Source organism: Aquarana catesbeiana, linkage group LG01 (genome assembly GCF_042186555.1).
Source record: "Aquarana catesbeiana isolate 2022-GZ linkage group LG01, ASM4218655v1, whole genome shotgun sequence".
Taxonomy (NCBI): Eukaryota; Metazoa; Chordata; class Amphibia; order Anura; family Ranidae; genus Aquarana; species Aquarana catesbeiana.
The window spans coordinates 793522570-793547403 of NC_133324.1; the positions used below are offsets into that span (position 1 = coordinate 793522570).

The 24834-nt window shown below is 42.1% G+C and overlaps 1 protein-coding gene across 2 annotated transcripts in view; it reads right to left on the minus strand.

The window, feature by feature from the left end:
* Positions 1–24834, minus strand: part of LOC141113726 (uncharacterized) — a 183445-nt gene that overhangs the window by 23171 nt on the left and 135440 nt on the right. For both annotated transcript variants that reach the window (XM_073607010.1, XM_073607019.1), the window contains 7 exons: positions 21813–22060; positions 20578–20746; positions 18701–18902; positions 7691–7821; positions 4932–5098; positions 2583–2737; positions 749–955 (listed from right to left, as the gene is read on the minus strand). In XM_073607010.1, the coding sequence (XP_073463111.1) occupies positions 749–955; positions 2583–2737; positions 4932–5098; positions 7691–7821; positions 18701–18902; positions 20578–20746; positions 21813–22060 (1279 nt within the window). The remainder of the gene's footprint in view (positions 1–748; positions 956–2582; positions 2738–4931; positions 5099–7690; positions 7822–18700; positions 18903–20577; positions 20747–21812; positions 22061–24834) is intronic.

The window sequence follows — 24834 nt, forward strand, 5'->3', positions numbered from 1 at the left end:
GATCAAAAGGATGCTTCTACTTAATACTGAGCAAAGGGTCTGAATACTTAGGACCATGTGATATTTCAGTTTCTCTTTTTTAATAAATCTGCAAAAATGTCAACAATGATTTTAGCAAATGGCTGCAATATAACAAAGAGTGAAAAATTTAAGGGGGTCCAAATACTTTCCATCCCCACTGTATGTATGTTCCATACCTGTGGGATCCCACCACTGCCATGATCTCCACAAATTTTTGGGTCCTGTGCCAAGCGGCTGCCCTGCTGCATTGTGAGCTTGCTTGGCAGGGGCACCATTCAGGGAACACTTTTTGTATTTTCTCAATGTCTGCAAAGTGTTCTCTGATTGTGATGTCACCACCCTGATTCTACACCTCGTCCAATCACAGAATGCTTTGCATTCATTAAGAATACGCAAAGTGTTCTCTGAATGGCACCTGTGCCAAGCAAGTGACCTCTGTTCACAGTGCAGCAGGGCAGCCACCCAGCCCAGGACCTAGAGACCTAGTGGTCAGGACCTAGTGGAGATCATTGTAGTAGTGGTACCTACTACAGTGATTTCCAGCTTCCAGGGGAATCCCACAGATATAGAACATAATGAACATACTTACATTGGTCCAACCTTGACCAGTGTAACTATGCAAAAAAGTACCATACCCGAACGTCACCTTTAAGCTGTCTGCCTGAAGTTCAGGTTTATGTAGAAATAAAACCTATTAAAGTCAAATATATAACAATTAATATATTACCAGTCCGTTGTGAAGGTCCCAGAGCGTTACATAACTATTTTTTTCAGCATCACAGTAGTTGGATAGGGCCAGGTAGCTGCCACTGTATGTCAGTGCAGCATTGTGCAAGAACAGCATTGATGTCTTGTCTTCTAGTGTGTGCAGGTGGCTCATCGTGTCCAAACTGAACACACAAAGGTGATGTGCATAGTATGAACATACGATCACCTGGAAAAACAAGACAACATTCAGAGGGACTGCAGAGTAACTGTTTATTTTCCTAACCAAACACTGAACAAAACATCTTCCATTATCAGATTTTTGTAATGTTAAAAAACAAAATGATCTCTATTTACTGTGTGATCAAGGTCGCTGTTAATAATCATGGAGCCCCATACAGCCTACCTGACGGGGCCCCCCCCCTTCAACCCCGCCCTCGACCCCACCCCTGACCCTGTCTTGAAACAAAATGTAGGTCTGCTGTTGCTTAAAAAAGCATGCGGGACCAACGTGCGTGTTTGCAATTGCGCATGAGGACAGAGGAGCGGTTTAAAATTCTTTAAAATTTAATTTTTTTATTGATTTTATTTACCACACGAAGAGCAGGCATTTTCTGGCATTTCTTATTTACATAAAAATCAGAGTTTTTTTTTTTGCTAGAAAAATAGTTGGAACCCCCAACCATTATATATTTTTCTAAAGCAGAGGCCCTAGAGAATAAATTGATTTTGCAATTCTTTATGTCACACGGTATTTGCGCAGCAGCTTTTCAAATGCAATTTTGGGGGAAAAATACACTTTTAAAAATGTTATTTATTTTTGACGCTTTAAAAGCCTTTACGGGTTACCACTTTAGATGTACAGAGGAGGTCTAGTGCTAGAATTACTACCTATGCTCAAACGTTTATGGTGATACCTCACATATGTGGGATGTTCGCCGTTTGCATGCCTGCGGGACTGACGCACGCGTTGCTAGCACAGGGGAGCGGGGCACTTAAATTTTTTTTTTCAACTATTCATTTATTTTATCTTTACACTGTTGCCTTTAATTATTTTTATCACTTATATTGCTATCACAAGGAATGTAGACATCCTTGTGACAGCAATAAGCATGTGACAGGTACTCTTAATGGAGAGATCTGGAGTCCATAAGACCCCAAATCCCTCCTTTACACTTGAAAGCATTCAAAACGCCAAGATCGGCATTTTTGACTTTCGACTTTCAAAAAATGACAGCGTTAAGATGCCGGTAAACTGGAAGTAATGTCATGTCATCGCTTCCAGGTTACAATAGCGGAGACCTGATCAAAGCCGATCCTGGCTTTCTTTGGGAAAGGTCTCCTAGTGGGACGGGAGAGCCTGAGCTAGCTGCGGAAGGCGGCAGAAGGGGGTGGCATCCCCTCCCACTGTTTGTAATAACAATCGAGTGGCTGGTCAGCCGTATCGGTTGCCATTACAAGAGAGCCAACCGTCAGCTCTAAAGAAACGGTACGGGAGTGATGCTTGCAGCTGCAGGCATTATCCAGGTACAACCACTTGAAGTCCAATTACTAGGTATGTGATTTGAGGCAAGTGGTTAAGAAAAAAAGTTTTACATTGTATCTTTAATTTTTTTCTTTTTATCTCTTTTATTGCTATCGCAAGGGATGAACAACATATTGATGAAGGGATAAACAAATGGTTGTTTTCATATTGCTATCCTGAAAGGTTCCCTTTATATATTCAAAAAGCCATTGCAGGATGCTGCATTATTATTATTTTTTTTTTTACAAAAAATAGCCAAATCTGATGCTTTTATCACATATTTTCTTTATTTTATATAAATCCTGATATGGGGTTTCTGGTATACAGTTACCTTTTCATTGTCACTAAGCAGGTACTGATCAATTGCATTATTCTTCTCATTTGCCAGCTGCTGCATTTTTTCTATTTCCTTCTTCACCTCTCTTTCCCTTCTGCGTTTCTTTGCAGTTTTGGTCTCATTGCGTCTTTCCCATGGTGTCAGAAGGACTGAAAAGCACAAAATGCCCTGTAAGGTTTCGACACAAAAGTGTTGCAAACACATGAAAGCTGTAGAAACTTCTGGTTGCAGAAGTGACTTACAAATACATAATAGTAACTTATGCTGGCTATACAGTTTTGATTCTTTAAAAATGTTAGATGGAAGCATTTTCCTACGAAGGTGACATGCACGCACATGTACACAAAAACACATACTCCAGAGACAGCCCTGATTGGATGACAAGATATCAACATCAGTATTGCTAATCTTCTCCAGCCTCTTTCAGCCACTTCCTGTCTACATGCCCTTGTTTCAGCTTAGGCTGCATGTCATTGCTCGGGACCATCATCCTGATAGTGTTAATGGAGGACCATGCCTACTCAAAGCGTGGCTTGTAGTCTTTTGGGCCACAGGAGCAGAGCTGGTTTTCACCTCATAACAGGAAGTGTTTAATCAAGGATTTTTATGACAAGATCACCAACTATTTTTTAAATAAAAGCTGCAGGTTTAAAAAGACTGAAAGTTACTTTTGAAATTACATTTAGGCCACGGTTACACTATTTATTCCATTCCATTAACCTAAGCACATTACATTTATTTATTTACACAGGCAGCTTGGGGGGTGGTAAAAAACAGGCAGCTGAGCCCCCCCCCCCCCCCGGTTGCCTAAACTGTAACACTACACAGCTGGATAGGGCTGTACACATGAAATGGTTGTGATGTTTCATGAGCCATGGCCTCTTTAACTTGAGATACAGAGTTTGACAACAGACGGCACCGCCTGTCAAACTTGACCATTGAGTTTAATGGGGCTGCACCACAACCGCAAGCCAAACACTTGGCTCGCAGTTGCAGTGCTGTCCAGCAATGTAAAATTTCCATTCTGTAATTAAAAAACAAAAAAGTAAAAAACAAATAACAGCCATTAAGGAGGCTGTAATAGCACCTTCTGAACGCTTGTCAGATGCAGCTATACCTCCTACTGAAAAGCAATTCACCACGGGCAGTAAGTTTTCCGCAAATGTAAAAGAAGGCTAAGGCAGCTCATTCATTTCAAATGGAAAAACAGACCTGCACTTCTTTTCAATGCACTGCACCACAATGCACAGATGTTGCATTAAGATGTGTTTGCAAGGTGCATTGGGTGTCAAATGAAGGACACCAAAATGCAACGCACCATGGTACAGCAGCCAACAGGTCTAATGCCGGACAATCCGACCGTGTGTGGGCTTCATCGGACCTGCAGCGGACTTTTTCGGTCGAAAATCAGACGGACTTTAGGTTTGGAACATGTTTCAAATCTTTCTGACGGACTCGAGTCCGGTCGAAAAATCCGCTCGTCTGTATGCTAGTCCGATGGACGAAAACCGACGCTAGGGCAGCTATTGGCTACTGGCTATCAACTTCCTTATTTTAGTCCGGTCGTACGTCATCAAGTACGTATCTGTCGGACTTTGGTGTGATCGTGTGTAGGCAAGTCTGTTCGTTCAAAAGTCCGTCGGAAGTCCGTCGGAAAGACCGCCGGACCTTTGATGCCGAAAAGTCCGCCCGTGTGTACCAGCATAAATGTAGCTTAACATTTTAAGGTTTTCATGAACTTTTTGTTTTTGAGTTTCAATTCTAACCCTCCCTACCGATAATTTCAAAAATCTGGAGAAAGAAGGTAGACTGAGTGTTTTGCCAATTGCTGTACACAATTATTGCAGATATTGCTCTTATCAAAACATTTTTTTTACTGATTTTAAGGCTGCCTGTCACTGTTTATTTTCTTATACATACTGATATTTGCATACCTCCCAACTTTTTGAGATGGGAATGAGGGACACCTATCAGCAAAAGTATGTAGGCATAGGACACACCCCTTGCCACACCCCCTTAAAGGAGAATTGTACAAAAAAATAAAAGATTGGTGAAACCCACAAGTGTTTTTTTTACCACTACTATTCCTTTATATTGGCTTTTGGAATTTACAAATACAGCATTTTAGAAATCAGATGAAAGGTTTAGCTCTGGAAAACACTTTTTGATAGATAAAAAGTGCTTTCTTATATACATTTATATAGATCAGACCAACATGAGGGACAAATGAGGAGGAATGAGGGACAGAGGGACTCCAAATCAGGGACAGTCCCTCAAAATCAGGGACAGTTGGGAGCTATGCATTTGTAAGTGTAGACATGTCCCTTTATAAGGACTTTATACCTGTCTCTTTTACAAGGTTCTTCTGCTGCAGTAGTTCCTTGTTGGTGTCCCCTTTGTATACATCACGTTCAGTCAATAGATCCATTGCCAAGTGCTTGTCCTTAAACTGAGGCCTTAGCCGATCCTTTATAAAACCCGTATCCATATTCCAGATGACAAAATGATCTCTGCAGAAGTAGTTGAAGATTGATATTCACTGTGTGACCTTATCATACATGTCAGGTAATATTTCTGTTACCTATGTGGGAGTCCAGGCAAATAGCTAAATGCACCACTAATTTACCTACATCTTTATTATTTTACCTACCAAGGGATTTGTAATTCCCTACAGATAGTCTTCCAGTTTACACACCTCTGCCACATTGCACAGTCAGGAAGATCACTCAAATATGTTCCAGATCTGCAGTTTCCCAAATCCTGTCCCTGCTAATTGGATACAGATAGTTTTTGCTGATTCATAATCCAATAAAGTCCAGTGAAATCAACATTGAAAGCGGAACTGTGCTGCTGTGCAAATTGCTGTAAAGACTATCTGTACAGAAAACAATTTAGCACATAAATAGCAAACATAAGAAATTACTTGGAGTAAGTTTTCGACTGTTCCATTGTTTGCTGTTGAGGACCCAAGTAAACTCCTCCAAAACATTCACTTTTGCATTGGATGTTACATATATTTTATATAAGAATGATTAGAAAATTAAAGTGTGTCTATACCAATTTTATTCTTTAAAGTGGTTGTAAAGGTAGATAATTTATGCGCTCGGCCCCTAATCTCCATGCAGGGTGCCAGACCCATGGATTTCAATGGGGTTCTTTTTTATTTGAAACACATGATTAGAGCCTGAGGCTCTAATTGGCTGAGTACTGCGCCCCGAGCCCACCCAGTTGTGTGATATTAGCAAATTAATATTTGCCAATTTCTTCCTGCTTCTCCTCCTCTAATTCTCCAGTCTTAAGACCCAATAGCTGGGGAGTCCTAAGACCTGATTGGCCGGGAGTCCTAAGACCTGATTGGCCGGAAGGAGAAGCGACTGCTGGGACTCAGGAGGAGATGCAGGGGGGAAGCCGATGAAGCCGCAACCTGGATGGGGTAAGTGCGGGGCTGCAAGCGATCGATCATTTATTTGCTGCCCCCCCCAAAAAAATTGAGCACCAGCCACCACAGATAAAAATATCTAATATCTACACCAATCTTGATCCAGCAATGTTGCAGGAGAATCTCGGCTGTCTGGGACTCACCCTCCTCATTGGCTGAGACAGCAGCGTGGCGCCATTGGCACCTACTGCTGTCAAAGTCGTTCAGCCAATGAGGAGAGAAAGGGGGCAGGGCAGGACTGCGACTCTGAATTGACACAGGGAGCTGTGGCTCAGCTCGAGTGCCCCCTTAGTAAGCTGCTTGCTGTGGGGGCACTCAACAAGAGGGAGGGGCCAGGAGCTCCAAAGAGGGAACCGAGAAGAGGAGGATCTGGGCTGCTCTGTGCAAAACCACTGCACAGAGCAGGCAAGTATAACATGTTTGTTTTTTTTAACTAAAAAAAAAAAAAAGGAGACTTTAGTATCACTTTAAGTTTTAGATAGAACATGGAAAGGTTAGAACCCCTAACAGGTTTTACTGCTATTTAGGGCTCTGTTAGAGAGATTTCCCTTACTGCTCAAGTTTTGAACTTTTTACCAGTAAAGTAATCTCTCAAATTGCAGTAAAACTTGACAGCGGTTCTAATCCTCCACCACTCTATCCAAACCTAAAAATGCTTTGGCTATAGATACACTTGGGATACACTATAGCTACACATAAGAGTTAGAGCATCATATTTAGCTTCAGGATAGTGGGAACAGAGGAGGTGGCAAGTGGGAGCTGATGAGCATAGCCTTTGTACAACAGTTTTTTTATTTTTAAGTTTAATTTATCATTTTAATTATTTAACTAACATGAAAAAATACTTATAAGTGAAAGAAAAGACTACTATAAAGCAGATATTAGTATTCAGCTTACAAGTTATATTAAACATTTTCATTATTTAAAACACCCAGTAAATGGGATATCTTTGCAGAAATGTATGCCTCTTTTTATTTTTTTTTATTAAAAACATTTTTCTGCACATCATAATCACACACAGGTTCATGTCAACCAGACAATACAAAGTTAAAGTGCAGAGTGAAAAAGCACAAAATCAAGTATCACATTTTCAAAGATATACAAATATCTATAGACTAACGGCAAGGTGAAGTCTAAAGAACAGCAAATATAGGTCTCTACCCCCTTCATGTAGAACAACACCAGATACATTGAAAATACATGGGGGCGTGGGTAAAAAGGGAGGGAAAAAAGGGTGTCCAGCTTCGCACTCCTTTAAAGGAGAAGAAGGAGAAGTCACGTGCAAAAGGAAGGTGGGAGGCCTGGGAAGGAATCATCATCTGGGATTTAGTATAAACTATGACCAACTTAACCATCCCAGCAAAAATGTATTCTAGGAGTTGAGCTTAGCCAGTCCAAGAAGTAGGTTGTACAGGTAGAAGAAAGAAAAGAAAAAAAGGGGGTGAAGGATTGAGGGTAAGAATGGGGGGGGGGGTCCGGGCCTCTTTTCATTACATTTCTGACTTGTATTAGCTCTAATCCAATGTCCAACTGTACTAACTGTACAACTGCTTGAGTCAAACTGTTGGATCCACACTTTCATGTGCATAATTGGAACAAGAGTGAGACACAAATGTTTCCCTGCTCCCACACTATACCATACCTCTACAAATGTCTGACTTACCTATTCTCTGAGAGACCCAGAAGAAGCCCTCCATCGAGTATCCTATATTCATGCTTTGGACATGGAATAATGTAAAGACCAGTCTTCCTGCTGACATATTTCTTCTTTAGCAGGTCATATGTCAAAAGAGTCTATAGCAATAAAAATATGTATTTTATATTTCACATAGCAAAGATTATTATAGTAAGCAAAAATGGGGTCTCTGAAGCTTATGATTAAATTATATAACCTTAAAATGATGTATGTGTAAGGGCCCTTTACCAAAATGATGCCAGAGTAAAATCCTGCAAAGCACTACACTGACATAACATTCAAAACAAAAAAAATCCTGTATAAAACCTTTTTATAAAGAGGTTATGGGACTGCTTTGACTCTGTTCCTCCACCATAGCAGCTAGGGTAATGAAGTATTGGGCTCCACCACATCACTTCCTCCTACAGGCCCAGCAATGTCAGTACCTCCTATAGGCAGATAATGCCTGCAAATTTTAGAAAGCGCTGACATAAACCATGCAGTTAGCTGTAGCACTGTGGGGAATGGGTGACAATGCTATTGAAATTTCACCACCTTTCTGGCAGTGTATCCAGCCCTTACTGAAAATGAAAAAATTCTATGAAAACTGTAAGGGTCAACAGATAAGCATCTTTGATGTCCACAGAAGACAGAAGGTCTCTCTGGTAAAGAGAGACAATAACAGCTATGATTGGTTCCATGCAGAATTTCCAAATTCAGATGAAGAACTTTAGAACTTTTAGACAAGGCTGAGTGAATGCTTCCTTTGGGTATGGGAATGGTGATCAAGCTGGAGTAAAAACTTTTGAAACCATTCTACCACAGGAACTGGGGCTATGACACTTTGATCTAAATACCAGAGAGGGCTCATACAGATCTGCTAATCTGTGTGGTTGAGAAAACGAGGAGGGTGCAGGCAGGAAAACTCCAGTTTGTAGCCTTGGGATTATACCTGCTAAACCCTAGCATTGGAAATACAAGTTGCACAAGTGTCCACAAAGGAGTCAATTTTCCCCAACTCTGGGATGTAGAGGCACACCTTCAAACCCAGGAAGGCTTGTTCAAGGAATTATTATGTATTGGGTGCCAGATCTTGTAGGTGGACTGGGAAAAAGGCTTAGAGGGAGTTGTTGAGGAGTGGAGAACAGAAAAGGACTGTTTCTTAACCGTCCACCAAGTCCACCAGAAAGAGGGAAGACTTAGAAGTTTATTCCAAAGGCCTCCACTGCTGATGAAGATAGGTGCTCATGCCACCAGTAGAGTCCTAGATAAAAATAGTATCTAGAAATAATCCAAACAAACCACAAACAAATCTCTGAAAAACCGTGGGGAGCAAATTTTTCTTACAAGTAATTTTCAGTCCAGCAAACTTTATCAAGGTGCCCATGCATAAGTACTAATAGGAAAAGCATGCACTAGCATACCAGGATGCCATTAGTAGACTAACATAGCCGAAATAAAAAATTACAGCCATTTGCCCATGTTTACTATAACCACGGAATTGACCAGAATAGAGAGATTTCAATAAAGGCAATTTGACCTGCCAGCCATAATTTGACAAGGTACAATTAAAGCAGGATGTGGCATTTCCAAATTTTGTAATAAAGTCACAGACGAAAGGTCAGACTTCATTATGTGCTCAGAGTTAAAACAACCAATGCCAGAGATAGAATGCACATAAAGGAGAAAAACAAATTCTTTGATTTGGACGTAATAGATGGTCAGAGAGGACAAGAGAGGGGTTCTGAGCAAACCACAGATGTTCTATATTACCAAAGGCAATCAGTAGGCCTGTAATGGGGCTCCGGCCAATACGTTGTCTTCTCTAAATATATTTCGGCCATGGAGAAACAAATGGAAGCATTCCACTGAGCACTCACAAATGACAGGAGTAATTACTGTATTGAGAACAACAGAGTCAAGATCTGCATCAGTGTATGGTGCTTCTTGGTAACCACTTCACACAAAACTCTACTGCATCTTTTACAATCAATGAGAAGGAGGAGGGAGCTTTTAAAACTAGACACCACAAGTACAAACTCATACCTTCCAACTTTTTTGAGATAGGAATGAGGGACACCTATTAGTAAAAGTATGTGGGAATAGAACACACACCCTGTCACGCCCTCTTAAAGAAGAATTATACAAAAAAAAATGATTTCTTAAACCCACAACTGTTCGTTTATACTGGCTTTCGAAATTTACAAATGCAACAATTTAGAAATTAGATGAAAGGTTTAGCACTGGAAACACTTTTTGAAAGATAAAAAGTGCATTTTATATACAACTATATAGATGAGACCAAAATGAGTGACAAATTAGAAGGAAAGAGAGACAGAGGCTTTGTTACAAATGAGGGACAGTCCCTCGAAATCAGGGACAGTTGGGAGCTATGCAAACTGGCTGTGGTCTATTACTCTGTGGTCTGCAATAGCATGGGGTCATCTGTGCTCCCTAAAGCCCAGAAATGCTGCGCTGGAATGTGTGGTAGCTGTGCAGCACCAGGCTGCATGACGAACTTTCACAGGAGACTCCTTTAATCCAACACAGAATAGCTACAAGTGTGCCCACCTGTGTTTGTGCGCTCAGTTACATGTGCACATTTCCACCTGTGTCATCGAGAAGGAAGGGCAGTGAAAAGTAAAACTGCAACATTTTCCATAAGTTTAATTAAGAGGAGTACTCCCCCATGTGGCCAACTGCAAAGTACATAAGCAAGCCTAGGGTAAAGAAGAAATATTTCCACAAAGAAATAACTGCTAGCATAAGCCTGCTAGAAATTCACAAGAGTGAGTTGCAGAGACAGGGACAGAAAATCTGTCTCAGCTCTGGTCCAATAACTCCTTATGGAATACCTAGTCATGCTGGGCTGACCTGAATAGTGGAGCCCTGTGTGAACTAAAACAGAAATGAGTAGTCACTGCCAAGTGCAGTGCTGTTGAAGAGAGAACACTATCATAGATTGTGATCTGGGATTCTACAATGTTTGGCTACCTGGAGTTTTTTTCCGGTTTTCCATATCTAGCTGTAGATAACTGGAGAATCTTCCAGAAAATCAGACCTGTCAGAGAGAGCCAGTAACTGGGAAAACCACAGCTTGGTGGCTGGCTGGAGAGACTTCCAGTAACATATCTGGCATGAATCTACCAGCAGCTGATGATACTGTAGATGAAAATTCTCCAAATGAACAGAGAATAGCCGACCTAAACAAAACAAGTCCACTCTCCTGAGGACACTTGCAACTAAGGCATGATGGTTGTGGACAAGGTTATTATGTGCTGGCCAAATGGGTATTGCCAGTGTCCATTATTCTTGTAGATGGCAGTATAACCCCAACAGTTTAAGAATTCATGTGTCCCTCAGTAGAGTAGAAGGAGCTGTATATGTTTGGTTTGTAATAGCACTTTAAGCTATTAACTAGATACTGTGGGGTACAGTAGGCATGTTACTACAATCAGCCTCCAATTTGATCATACTTGATTATGTGACACCCAACAAGCCCTGTTACTTTAAGTGGACCTGAACTCAAAAAGCAAAGATTTGCTGTGTTTATAGGAAACATTTACAAATGCTATTTGTGTCTAAACAGTACCCTGAATGCCTTTTGTCTAAATAATTCTTCTGAAAAATAGCAGTGCACTCAGTGTAGGGTGACCACATGTCCCCGGTTTCCGGGGACAGTCCCTGGATTGAGGACACTGTCCCCAGACGACATCTGTCCCTGGATTCGGGGGGGTGCCTATACTTATTGCTGACAGCCTAGCCCTAGCAGGACATGTAGCAATGTCAATATCCATCCAGCGTGGTTTGGATTGGTGGGCAAGCCGGGAGTGTACGGCCGCAATGACACAGAGGGAGTGGAGCTGTCAAAACCAAGCACTGATGTCGGGGATGGGTGGGGCCGATATACTGAGCTCCGCCCCCTCTGTTAGACAGCCCTGCATAAACAAACAGATGGAGTTTATGCATTGGTGGGCAGGGAGGAAGGTGGCAGGGGGCAGGACCAATTGTAACTAGTGTACATGTACCCACAGCAGTGTATAATTCAGGTTTATTATACACCGCTATGGGTACACATGCAGTAGTTACAATTGGTCCCACCCCCTGCCACCTTCTTCCCCCCCACCAATGCATAAACACTGGTGTTCTGCTGAGAAAGTTCCCCCCCGGCGGATAAGGACTCCCCTGTACTGCGAGCCGCCAAAAATAGCCAAAGCTGAACACCTGTGAGTCAGCTGTACATGGCGCCTGTAACAGGGCTTCGCTCGGCATATTTTTATTCTAATTCTATGTCCACTTGGATGGTGGGGCTTGAACCTGGACTCAGTGCGCAGGCACCGTGTAGAGCTGATGATCAGCTGTTCAACTTCTGAGACTTTCAGCGGCTCCGTAGTCGTTCGTACTGCGCAAGCACAGCTCAGGGTTGTCCTTATCCGCTGGGGGAACTTTCTCTGCAAGACACCGGCTATTTGTCTATGCACGGGCTGTCTGACAAAGGGGGCGAAGCTCCACATATTGTCCCCTGAACATCCAGACATCAGAGGTTGGACTTGACAGCTCCATTCACTCTCACTACTCAGTCAGTCTTAGGGCGCAAATGGGAAAACCTGGGGGTGTGTCTTGGATGTCCATATTAGAGATCAACATCTCTGTCCAGCAACCTTCCCTCGGGAGCTACTGACCTCCCCCTACAGAGCAGCACATATACAGAGACCAGCTGTATCCACCAATCACTGCACCCAGGGCATAACAAATCATCAAGAGAGGAGGGGAAGCTGTGCAGTCACCAAGCAGAGACACAGCTTGTGAAGATAGCAGGTTTTCTCACTCTTCTATCAAAACTCCATCTCAACTATCTGCTGCTCTTCTCCCCCCTGCAGAATCCTCACAATCTCTGGAGCGCACACACCACACACACACACAATGTTGCATACCTTGGCATTCCCCTCAGCAGCTGCTTTCTGTTAACTAAGGATGTACCAGAACAGTCTTTACAAGAAATCCTCGCTGCATTTATGGCACCTCTCACAGAAGTTATTAAGCTTTGGGTCACACTGTGCAGGCTGGTTGCAGGAATCCCATCTGTTTCTAAATTGCGCTGCTCTTCTGAGATGTCTGGGGAGTGCCATTCTGAATGGCAGCCCCGCACATCTTAGCCCATGCTGCGTTTGCCGAAACCACAGGAAAATCACATGGTCAAAAAGACCATGGGTTTTTCCCTGCCACTGCGTTTTTTGAGGAAAATGCGGCATGGCAGTCCATTCAAATGAATGGGCTACCCTGCCCGCACAAGTGTGAACCAGGGCTAAAGAAGAAGTAGGGTCAAAGCTCATTTGACTGTACCACTCCTATGGATCACAGGAGTGCAGTTTGTTCTGCACTTCTATGACCCAGATTCAGCCAACAGCGGGCTGAAGTCCGCTGTCGGCTGATATCACAGAGCTGGTACAGACTCTAGGAAGATTAAAGTCAGGATCCACCCAGATGCCTGACCAGCAGCTGGATCCGCCTCTCAGCATTCCACCAAGAACCTGAGCTCCCTCCCCCTCCACAGCCCAGCACTCCATTGAGCATTGGAGGGGCCGAGCAGAGAGTGACTGACAGTCACAGCTCTCTGCTCAGAGCGGAGGGGAGAACTGAGTGATCAGCGGTGTTTGATCACTCAGTTCTCAGTGTGGAGCCAGCATGGGACAGATGCAGTATCAGAATGATACCGCATCCACCTAAGTATGTAAGGGTTTCTTTTCCTTAATTCCTGAATTTTTTTTTTTTATCCAAATCCTCAGCCACTTGTTGGGTATTTGTATTTTTAAAGTAACAGTCTTTCATTCCCTAACACTGCACCCTCTCTCCTACCGGACGCAACATGGACATTTTAGTTTGCCTAACTGGCCAACACATAGCAGGCAGGTGGCAGGAGGAAAGCACAGGGCCAGATCTAGCCTGTCTGATGTTGGGGTGCAGTAAAAATTGTGAGAGGGCAGAGGATGGGAGATCAGCAGGCTAGTCTACAGAGGGCCAGCAGGGCAGATAAGGTTAGCAGTTTGCATGGCAGTGTACAGCAGCACCCACTGTCACTTTTTTAAAAGGCTGTACGGGGCTCCACCCAAATAGCTACATTAGTAATTTACAGATTCCTGTGAATATATAAACCATTGAGTACCATCTTCCACCATGGCATATGGGCTTGTAGTTAGCAGCTAAAAACATGGCACAGTAAAGTGGAGAGGACCGCTAGTTTAGTGGGGCAGAACCACCTCAAAAGTAGTAAAACAGGGACGGCAGGACCGAGAAGGAGAGTGGTGGGTCGGCAGCCTATGCAGGGAGAGTGTGAAGAGTCTGGGGAGCAGTAGTGCCATGGTCCCAAAGCCAGAAGATGTGCCGTCTGCTCAGGTGATCGGGTGAGAACAGGGCATACTCATTGCTGCTTGCTGCAGAGTACACTGCTGTGACAGGGAGAGGATTGCCATACAGAACAGCAGCAACTAGCCAATAAGGAGATGGATGAGACTGTTTCTTTGCAGAGAAGCAGCAGAGATCACAAATTAGATGTCTGCTATCAGGGCTTTAGGGGGACTCAACTGAAATCTGGGGGGGAAAATTCTTGCACCGGCTCTGGCCTTGCACCCCCGGCTTGACCACCAATTCCTGGCTGTGCTGGATGGATGTTCAGTTCACACTACTGCATGCCCAACTAGGCTGCATTCTTGCCTCGGCTCCTTTATGCTGGTAATCAGGATTTTAGAAAAGAAGTGTGCTATGTTTAATTAATTGGTATTTTTACAGTTTAACTAATTCCTGAACCTTGCACTCTGTACAATACACTCCTGAACCTTGCACTCTGTATGTAATGCATGCCAGAACCCTGTACTCTGTACATAGCATCCTCCTGAGTCCTGCACTCTGTACGTAGCATCCTCCTGAATCTTGCACTATGTACGTAATGCACTCCTGAACCTTGCACTCTGTACAACGCACTCCTCAACCTTGCACTCTGTATGTAATGCATGCCTGAACTTTGCACTCTGTACGTAGCATCCTTCTAAGCACTGCACACTGCATGTAGCATCCTCCTCAACCTTGCACTTTGTACATAATGTACTCCTGAACCTTGCACTCTGTACAGCGCACTCAACAGTGCACTGTAGAGCACACTTAATTTTTGCCCTGCACGTAGCATCCTCCTGAGCCCTGCACCCTGCACGTAGCATCCTCCTGACCCCTGGACCCTGCACATAGCATCCCCCTGAAGCCTGCACCCTGCAAGTAGCATCCCCCTAAAGCCTGCGCGTAGCATCCACCTGAAGCCTGCGCATAGCATCCACCTGAAGCCTGCGCGTAGCATCCACCTGAAGCCTGTGCGTAGCATCCACCTGAAGCCTGCGCGTAGCATCCACCTGAAGCCTGCACGTAGCATCCTCCTGAACCCTGCACATGCAGGGCCAGTGGTTACCAGTATACAGAGGACATAGCAAATCAAGTAAAACCACTGCAACTGAAAATAAAATCTCAAAAACAATAAAAGAATCTTGTTAGCAGGTTCCCTCATCTAACGCAAATCAATAAAAAGCAAAAAATGCAGCGCTGCCCTACACGTCATCTAAAAAAATTTACAAATGGACTTATAAGTGCAATGGTAACACCTATAGATGAATATGCAGTGTAAATCAATCAATGTATTGCAATATGAATATAGTAGTGATGGTGTCACCCCCTCTGTTTGAGAAATTTCAGAGCTTCAATGTGCAAATAATGGTGAAACCCCCTACATACAATAATAATAACAGCGATGCAAATCAAGCAGTGTAATAGAACCTAGTAGTGATGGTGTCACCCTCTCTGCAAAAGGTAAGAAATATTGCAGAGCTGCAATGTGCAAATAGTGGTGAAAACCCCCTATATATAATCATAATAAAATGTACAATTGATGTACATATTTTACATTTTATTATTATGATTATACATAGGGGGTTTCACCACAATTTGCACATTGCAGCTCTGCAATATTTCTTACCTTTTGCAGAGAGGGTGACACCATCACTACTATGTTCTATTACACTGCTTGATTTGCATCGCTGTTATTATTATTGTATGTAGGGGGTTTCACCATTATTTGCACATTGAAGCTCTGCAATTTCTCAAAATATTTTTGCAGAAGGGGTGACACCATCACTACTATATTGCAATACATTGGTTGTTTTGCATTGGATATTATTTTATAGGTTTTACCATTGCATTTATAAGTCTATTTGTAGAATTGTATAAAGGAAGTGTAGAGTTGTGCTGCATTTTTTGACTTTTTATTGGTATATAGAGGCTAGAACATACTGATCACCATAGTACGCCATGAAGAAACCTCCACTTTCTGACCGCGGCAACTTGCTGGCCACAACCACTTTTGGCCACGCCCACAGGTAGCGCACCGCATTAGCACCCTCACTTTTACCTCAAACACCACCATAGCACCCCCAAACAAAAATTATCTGGAGCCGCCCCTGCCGGGATTAGATTTGAATTTTGCCGCCTCATCCCACCCTTCAAGTTTTTTTCTCTATCTTAAGTGTAAGAAATAACATATATATCATACAATGATTCCATAATTACATACCACATACACTGCATATATCATTTAGGAAAATATGCTTATAAAATAATTTATCATTTGCCAATAAAGAAAATTTTAAACAATGTCCCCAGATTTCATTTTAAAAATCTGGTCACCTTAACTTAGTGGTATGTAGGTGTACTAAGGCGGTAGTATGCCTAAAGCCTTATAGCTGTATATCTTCAGTGTGAGATTTAAGGTACTACTGCCTCTGATCACTAATTTCATGGCATTCGGAGTGAGATTTGGTAATGCCACTACTGTGCTGCCCACTGTTTTCCTTGCTGGTGGCTGAATCCTGCTTCTACCAAGATGACCACCTCCACACAGAGACAGTGCACAGTGTAGGCCAATGGTAAAAATGGTAAGTCATTAATGGGGAAAGCTTAGTTGAAACGAGTAAATACTGGTAGCTAGTAATTTGCCTGCTGGCTGTCTTTTTTTTTTTGGTTTCTTCCAGGTAATTTCCTCTTTAACCACCTCACTACCGGGCACTTTCACCCCCTTCATGCTCAGGACAATTTTCAGCTTTTAGTGCTGTCGCACTTTGAATGATAATTGCGCGGTCATGCAACACTGTACCCCAACAAAATTTTTATTATTTTCTTCCCACAAATAGAGCTTTCTTTTGGTGGTATTTGATCACCTCTGGGGTTTTTATTCTTTGCTAAACAAACTAAAAAAGACCGAAATCTTTGAAAAAAAAAAAAGTTTCTTTGTTTCGGTTATAAAATTTTGTTTTCTCCTTCACGGACGGGCACTGATAAGGTGGCACTGATGGGCACTGATGAGGAGGCACTGATATGTAGAATTGATGGGCACTGATAGGCGGCACTGATGGGCACCAATAGGCAGAACTGATATGCAGCACTGATGGGCACTGACAGGTGGCTGTGATGGACACTGACAGGTGGCACTGATTGGCACTGACAGGTGGCAGTGATGGGCAGTACTGATGAGGTACTGACAGGTGTTACTACTGGGCACTGATTGGCACTGTGATGGGCACCTACATCCATTTCTGATGGGGCACTGACTGGCAGCTGATGGGCACCTTTTTGGCAGCTGTGGTGGCACATCTGATGGGGCTGTGCTGGTAATCATTGTGCTGATTATCAGCACAGACCCCCCTCTGACAAGGAGAGCCGCCGATCAGCTCTCCCTGTCCGCGCGAACCGAGGAAAGCCATTTACTGGCACTTCCTGGTTCACGCGATAATCAGCTGTGATTGGTCACAGCTGATCATGTGGTAAGGAGCCTCAGTCAGAGGCTCCATATCACGATCGGAGATGCAGTGTGCGCGGGGGCACGCGCTGGCATGTTATCCTGCTGGACGTCATATGACGCCCAATCAGGATAACAGAACCAGTGGTTAAAGTAGAAATATAGGCAAAACTTTTTTTTTTGGATATAGAAGGGTAGGGTAATTCCCCCTGACATTTTTTTTATACCATCTTTGTCCCATTGGAGAGCTTTACCTTTATTCCTGTCCCATAGCCAAAATAGGAAGTGAGGGGAAATCCCTGCAAATTAGAGGAATCTCCCCAGGTCACCAGAACTGGTGTCCCCATTGGAAGAATTCCCCTCTATTACTTTTCTCACAATTAGGGATTTTTTCACTTTCACTGTCAATGATTATGGTAAACAGGACAAATAGAGAGGGTGAATCTCCCCAAAGGGGGCAAAGGTAGCAATAAAAAACAGGTATTCTAATCCCTCCACGCTATCCAAACTCATAGTGTCCAATCAGAATTTGTCTTTCAAGTTATGTGAATACAGTAATAAAGACATGTTACAGGTTGTCGTGGACTATTGCACTTTGTAAAAACCAAAACTCTTTGAATGTCTTTCTCAGTCTTTCTCAACCTCTTTACTCCAGCTGAACCCTTGTAATAATTTTGAGGTCTCAGGGAATCCCCTGCTAAAATTAATCAATCAGAGATCAGGGGAATGAATGCCCCGTACATTCATAGTCAGTGGGAAGGGTGAACTTCTTACAGTGGTGGATGGAATGCCACCCTTACAGACCACTCAAAAGATCATTGGTGTTATGCCATTGGTTCTACCAAGTATCACCATACCCAGAACTATGCAGACACCATGAAATTGGAGGTCAATCAGCCACAGCACAGGGAATTCCTAGCAACCTCTGAAGGAAAACTAAGGTTCCATAGAACCCCAGTTTAGCAAGGCTGGTCAAACAGAAAAGATGGCCAATTTCTTTATAACAAAGTTACATTTTAACATTCCCAAATGGGAAAAACATATTCTTTAAGTACCCAGAAAACATAGGGAAATGGTATAGGCATATTAACCTTAACTACAAACCCTGTACTATTATGAAGCAACAATATTAAATTGTATAGTAGAAGATAATTTATTGTGCGCTGTACCTGAAATATAGGCCTAGGTGTGTCAGTGAAGGACGCCATTCCCCTGTCAGTGAGGATGTAGAGCTTCATGTCTCTGACCAGAACAACATCACTGCTCTCCATCAGGCCTCGCTCCACTCGAACTGCACTGCCCTTACATTTTGACTTCAGAATATTCCACACAGTGACCACTCCAGGTCTCACACTCCTGCAGATCGCATATCTAAGATGACAAAAGCACAAAGCCTTAATTCACAATATGCACACTAATACACTTGAAAATAAATGTAATTTCTTTTTATATTCGAGGTTATCACAAAAACTATCAATGTGTGTATCACTGACACAACATGCAACTTTAGACCAATAGAAATTTCTCACATTTTCACTTAACTTTCACTTGACTTGTGGTCAGAGGTGTTTTCAGATTAACCACAGATTTATTCAGATGTAGGTTTACTACATGTAAAGTGTAACTAAAGGCAAAACTTTTTTTTTTGTTTAGTTTTGCATAGAGTTGAGAAGGGTTAGAAAACCTGTCAGTTTTTATTGCTGTCAGTTCCCCCAATAGGGAGATTCACCCTCTCTATTTGTCTTATTTACCATTATCATTGAACGTGAAAGTAAAAGAAAATACCAAATTTTGGATTGACTTTAGAGGGGAAATCATCCAATGGGGACATTAGTTCTGGTGACCCTGGTGACATACCCAGATTTCTTCTCACTTCCTGTTTTGGATATGGGACAGGAAGTGAAGGGAGATCTCCCCAATGGGACACAGATGGGGTAATAAAAAAGACGGGGGTTATAACCCCCAGTTTTGCCTTTAGTTACACTCTAAAGTAGAACTCCAAAGCGTGATTATTGCTGTTTCTGTCCCTATTATGGAGATTTTCTATTGCTTTTTATGCTGCTGACACAAAATGGAACACCTTCTTTAGCATAGTGGAAAAGGATTACAATTTTCGTTACGGTTTTATTACTGGCAATACCCCTATATGGGAGATTTTCCCTTACTTCTTCACTAAGGGACAGGTGTTTCCAGAACAGGAAGTAAGGAGAATTTTCCCTTACAGGCACACAGACAGCAATAAAAGTTTGATAGAGCTACAAACCCTAACCCATTCTATTAAAAAATGTGTTTGGAGTTTAACTCACAGATTCCCATAGCTCTTCACAATGCTTATTTCAATAAGTCTAATTTTCCTGTATATACCTGTTGGAAGGCAACAAATAGAGGGGATCCGTAACCACCCTCGAATAATATTTATTTGCACCAATTACTTCAATACCTTATCTGATCAAATACTGTACTACTACTAATGGTATCATTATGTTTAAAATATAAATTGGTAACATACCGCATAGAAAAGACATCTGCAGGTGCTTGCAAGTCAAGTTAGATTTTCTGCAGAGCATTCATTAAGTACCTAATACTGGGGAAACCTGATATCCAAATAGCTCAATAGTCACAATCTCTGCCTACATTGGCCAACAGTAAGGCCCAGGTGGCAGGTGGAAGCAGGCACTGCTGGTGACCACATGAGGCTCCAGTATTTGGGAAAGTGGCTAGGTGTCCCTGAAGCTCCCTGCCCTGCCAGCACTCACAGACTTCATTCCCATACAGCCTGAGCGGCTCACACACACTTTCTTGGTTTCCAGTATTTTGGACTCGCAGAGAATCTAACTAGATGTGCTGGTCTTCTATATGTAGTAAGTTGAAATATTATCATTTTAACATTGGCACCGTTTTAATTGAAAACTGCAATTTTATGAGAATAATCTTACAAATAATTGTCAAATAAATCTCTAACAATTTCCTGAACCCACAATTCTTTGCCTAGCTCATTACAGTCAATCACTGGCGTCAAGAAATCTCTGTAAGTGCAGTCACCCACCTTGGAAAGTTCTTCATTGTAACAATCTCTTGGACCCCATCAGGTTTTTTATTCCTGTTGACATTGACAGTCAATGACTGGTCATTTAAACGATTTGCTAGGTTCCATGACCTTAAGAAACTCTCTCCATCACAGAAAGCTAAACAGTAGCGAAGATCGAAACATATTCCTATAACATTAAAATAGATATGGCACATTAATGGATCTTATGATCTAATTTATTCTATCTCTAAATGATATCCTATTGTAATTTGATGCAAATACAAATCAAAATTGCTACTGCATAGTCCAGACAATCCTTTCATTTTCTGGACTATATTCTAGAGCTGCCACTTTTTAATATACAGTAAATACTTAGAAAGTGGTACACTTCCTTGTTACATGTTCCCCTCACTGCTTCTGAAATCTAGTGAGAGTTTAGACACGGCAACTAGCTAGCTTCACATATCACATGGAAAGCATACTAGGAACAGTCAGTAATCAATTTATCAGTTATGCAGCGTACACACGGTCGGACTTTTCGACCGGACTTGTCCAACGGACGCCGACGGACCATATCCAGCAGACAATCCGATTGTGTGTGGGCTTCACTGGACCTTCAGCTGACTTTTCCAGTCGCAAATCTGACAGACTTTAGATTTGGAACATGCTTCAAATCTTTACGTCGTAACTCCGCCGGACCCAGAAATGCACTCGTCTGTATGCTAGTCCGACGGACAAAAACCGACGCTAGGGCAGCTATTGGCTACTGGCTATCAACTTCCTTATTTTAGTCCGGTGTACGTCATCACGTACGAATACGTCAGACTTTGGTGTGATCGTGTGTAGGCAAGTTTGTTCGTTAAAAAGTCCTTCAGAAGTCCGCTGGAAAGTCTGTTGGACAGGTCCGGTCAAAAAGTCCGCCCGTGTGTATGCGGCCTTAGAAATTTTGTCAGTATTGCTGCCTAATAAAATAGGCAGGGTCAGGATTTTTATATCACAACCTTTTGCAAGAAAAATGCCCTGGTTGTGCCCTATGCATGCATAGGGTGTTACTGGTCCCATTTATTGCTATTGCTGGAGCCACACTCATAATAGCCCCAGCCATGAAATGGGGTACAGCCCCTAGGAATAAATGCTAGTTATTTATGGTGATTTTCAAACATGGTATATGCTAAGGGCCTTAGGTCAGGCTTTTGGCAAATAAAACGCATGCATCGATTATACTTTATTCGTGTTTAGGGAGCTCCACTAACCTCCTGTAGGCACAGAAGACAACTTAACCATGTGTTTATGATCTTCAGTTTCCAAATTCCACACCACTATCTCTGTGGTGTTTGTGTTAGGCAGGCAAGAAAAAGCAACCACATGAGATCCTTGACGGTTTACAGCAAACTTGGTGATAAAGTCATTCCCACAGCCTTTCACAGTGCGAATATATGCAAACGTATTCACACTGAACAGCTCGATGTGCACCATGTCATGTGATTTCAGCGATGGATACCTGTAACATTTTTCAGAATGAGGTTTTAAATTAAAAAAAGCAATAAGGATAACTGATAAACATTTAGTTACATAAAAATAAAAAAGAACTTGGGTATACAAGTGTTTTTTTTCTGTTGTCCTTTGCTTAAAAGAGCAGATGAATGGTGGAAGGATTACTTCAACGATTTCATACACAAATTTCTCCACTGAGCATTGGGCATTCCATGGTGATGGTTGGTGCATGTCCTTTCTAATGAAAGAGTTGTACAAGCACGCACCTTCAGATTGTTTATATACAAAAGGGAAGGACAATGATCTAGTAAACTCTGGTGCTGACCTCTCCCAGTGGAAAACAGTAGTGATCCATCTCAGAAATTCCATTGTCCCATTGGGAAGGTTTAGGCACAAGATATCTGCAGCTGTTATGCCCCGTACAATGTCCGACCGTGTGTACAGGGCATTAGAGGGAAGGCCTACATATACAAACATTCCCAATCTGACTGTATTTTGGCAAACATCATTCTTCTGTCATTAGTGCCTTAAACACATTGACAGTGATTTTGTACACATAGGTTTATAAAATGCAGATGGGAGACTCCACTGCCAGCCATAATTTTATTCAAAGCGCTTTTCTTACTACCGAAATGTAAGTTGTTTACTTATTTTAATAAATCTGTTTTCCAAACGGTATTATGCTATGTGGCCCCCCTTCTTTATCCTTATATGAACTATCCATCTGAGATGACTCGTGGGAAGGTTTGCCATTCACTTTGAGTTCCGTCAGAAGTGTGGACATGTATTGAAGCTTTACCATCAGTCGTGAGGTTCCTCCTTTTGATTACCCGTTGGGGTTACAAACTTGATTGACTCATTGAACGTATGTTCCTATGAGTTCAATCCTTCTGGTAAGCCTTCATTTTGTCCTTATGTGGAGGGTCCATCACACTTTTGCATGTGTTATCCACGTGGTGAATAAGGAACTATACATATCTTGGGACTAACATCGGTCCTTTTCAACTTTTAAAACATCTAAAGAAACATCAGAGACTTTATTTTGCTCATTTTGTTTATTTGTCAAGCTAACATATTTTGTAACTTCTGTTGTTTGACACAGATGTTCTTCCTTTATTCTTATATTTTTATAAGTTTTTTTAAACCCACAGCGCTACACTTGTATATGCATTATAAAATGCAGATGGGATAGTACAAGTACTCGATAGGATACTGTGTACAAAGTTAAAGAATTTGTACATGCTACTGTAATGCCCTGTACACACAGTCGGACATTGATCGGACATTCCGACAACAAAATCCATGGATTTTTTCTGACGGATGTTGGCTCAAACTTGTCTTGCATACACACGGTCACACAAAGTTGTCGGAAAATCCGATCGTTCTAAACGCGGTGACGTAAAACACGTACGTCGGGACTATAAATGGGGCAGTAGCCAATAGCTTTCATCTCTTAATTTATTCTGAGCATGCGTGGCACTTTGTGCGTCTGATTTGTGCACACACGATCGGAATTTCCGACAACGGATTTTGTTGTCGGAAAATTTTATAGCAAGCTCTCAAACTTTGTGTGTCAGAAAATTCCGATGGAAAATGTGTGATGGAGCCCACACACAGTCGGAATTTCCAACAACAAGGTCCTATCACACATTTTCCATTGGAAAATCCGACCGTGTGTACAGGGCATTACTGTTGTGCATGTTTCATGAAAGTATTAAATGCAAAATTATTATACTTAGTTGAGTATACTGATATAGGTAAAACATTAAAATAAGTACTTCAAGCATTCTTGAAATGCTTTACTTCACAAAACAGGTTTTGTTATTGGACATGTTCATTAGTCAATTTGAAAATAGGTTTTTGTAGACTACTTAGTGTCTGCTAACAGTGAACTCATGCATTGGTATCAAATGGCTCAAATGTCTGAATGTGTACAGAACGCCCCCCAGAAACATAATTTCCTGCTTGTGAGATTGGCTCACTGATTTTCCCAGAAGTCTGCAAAAGTCAGATTACAGGCATCCCCTTCAACAAAAATTTCATTTTGGTGAGATACTCCCAATATAAAATCACATCTAAAGGGATGCAGGCACAGCAGCTTTCCTCATTAGAGCCCTGCAGGTGAAGCAGCTGACTAATAATTAAGAAACCACTCCCATTAGATTAATTAATATGGACACAGAAACACACAGGGATTTCTTCAGAATAACAAAAGGTTATCTGCAACAAAGTTTGTTAAAATTCTTTTTTTTCTCAACAAAAGTGGAGGTATTCTTTAAGTGGTGGATTGATGGGACTAGTAGTTTATACAATAAAGATAAGGTTATTTGTGATTTATTTTAAGTTTACAGAAAGTGACAAGGATACACCATTTCAAGATCAACGGGTATTTTCTGTACTTGCTGAGAATGTTCCTAGACATTTAAGGGCTGGTAAGCTGCAATGCTTTATATTTTTGTTTTTGAGTTTAGATACACTTTAACCAATATTGCCTATTTAGGCCTCTTGCATGCGACCATAAAGTACAGTGTATGAGTGTGCAGGGTACCTTTGTTGTTGTGACACCTGGGAGCTACAGCTACAGAGCGTTTTTTGCTCCTAAGAATGCATGCATAGCCATCAGCACCATCATGTACACAAACACACGTATGGGCGTATTTTTCAAAACTTAAAATTTTACATTTTAGCCACCTCCCATCCGCGCTATAGCCGAAAGACAGCTGCAGCGCGGAACTAATTTGTCGGGAGGGCGTCCATGGATGTCCTCCTGTGCTCAAGCTG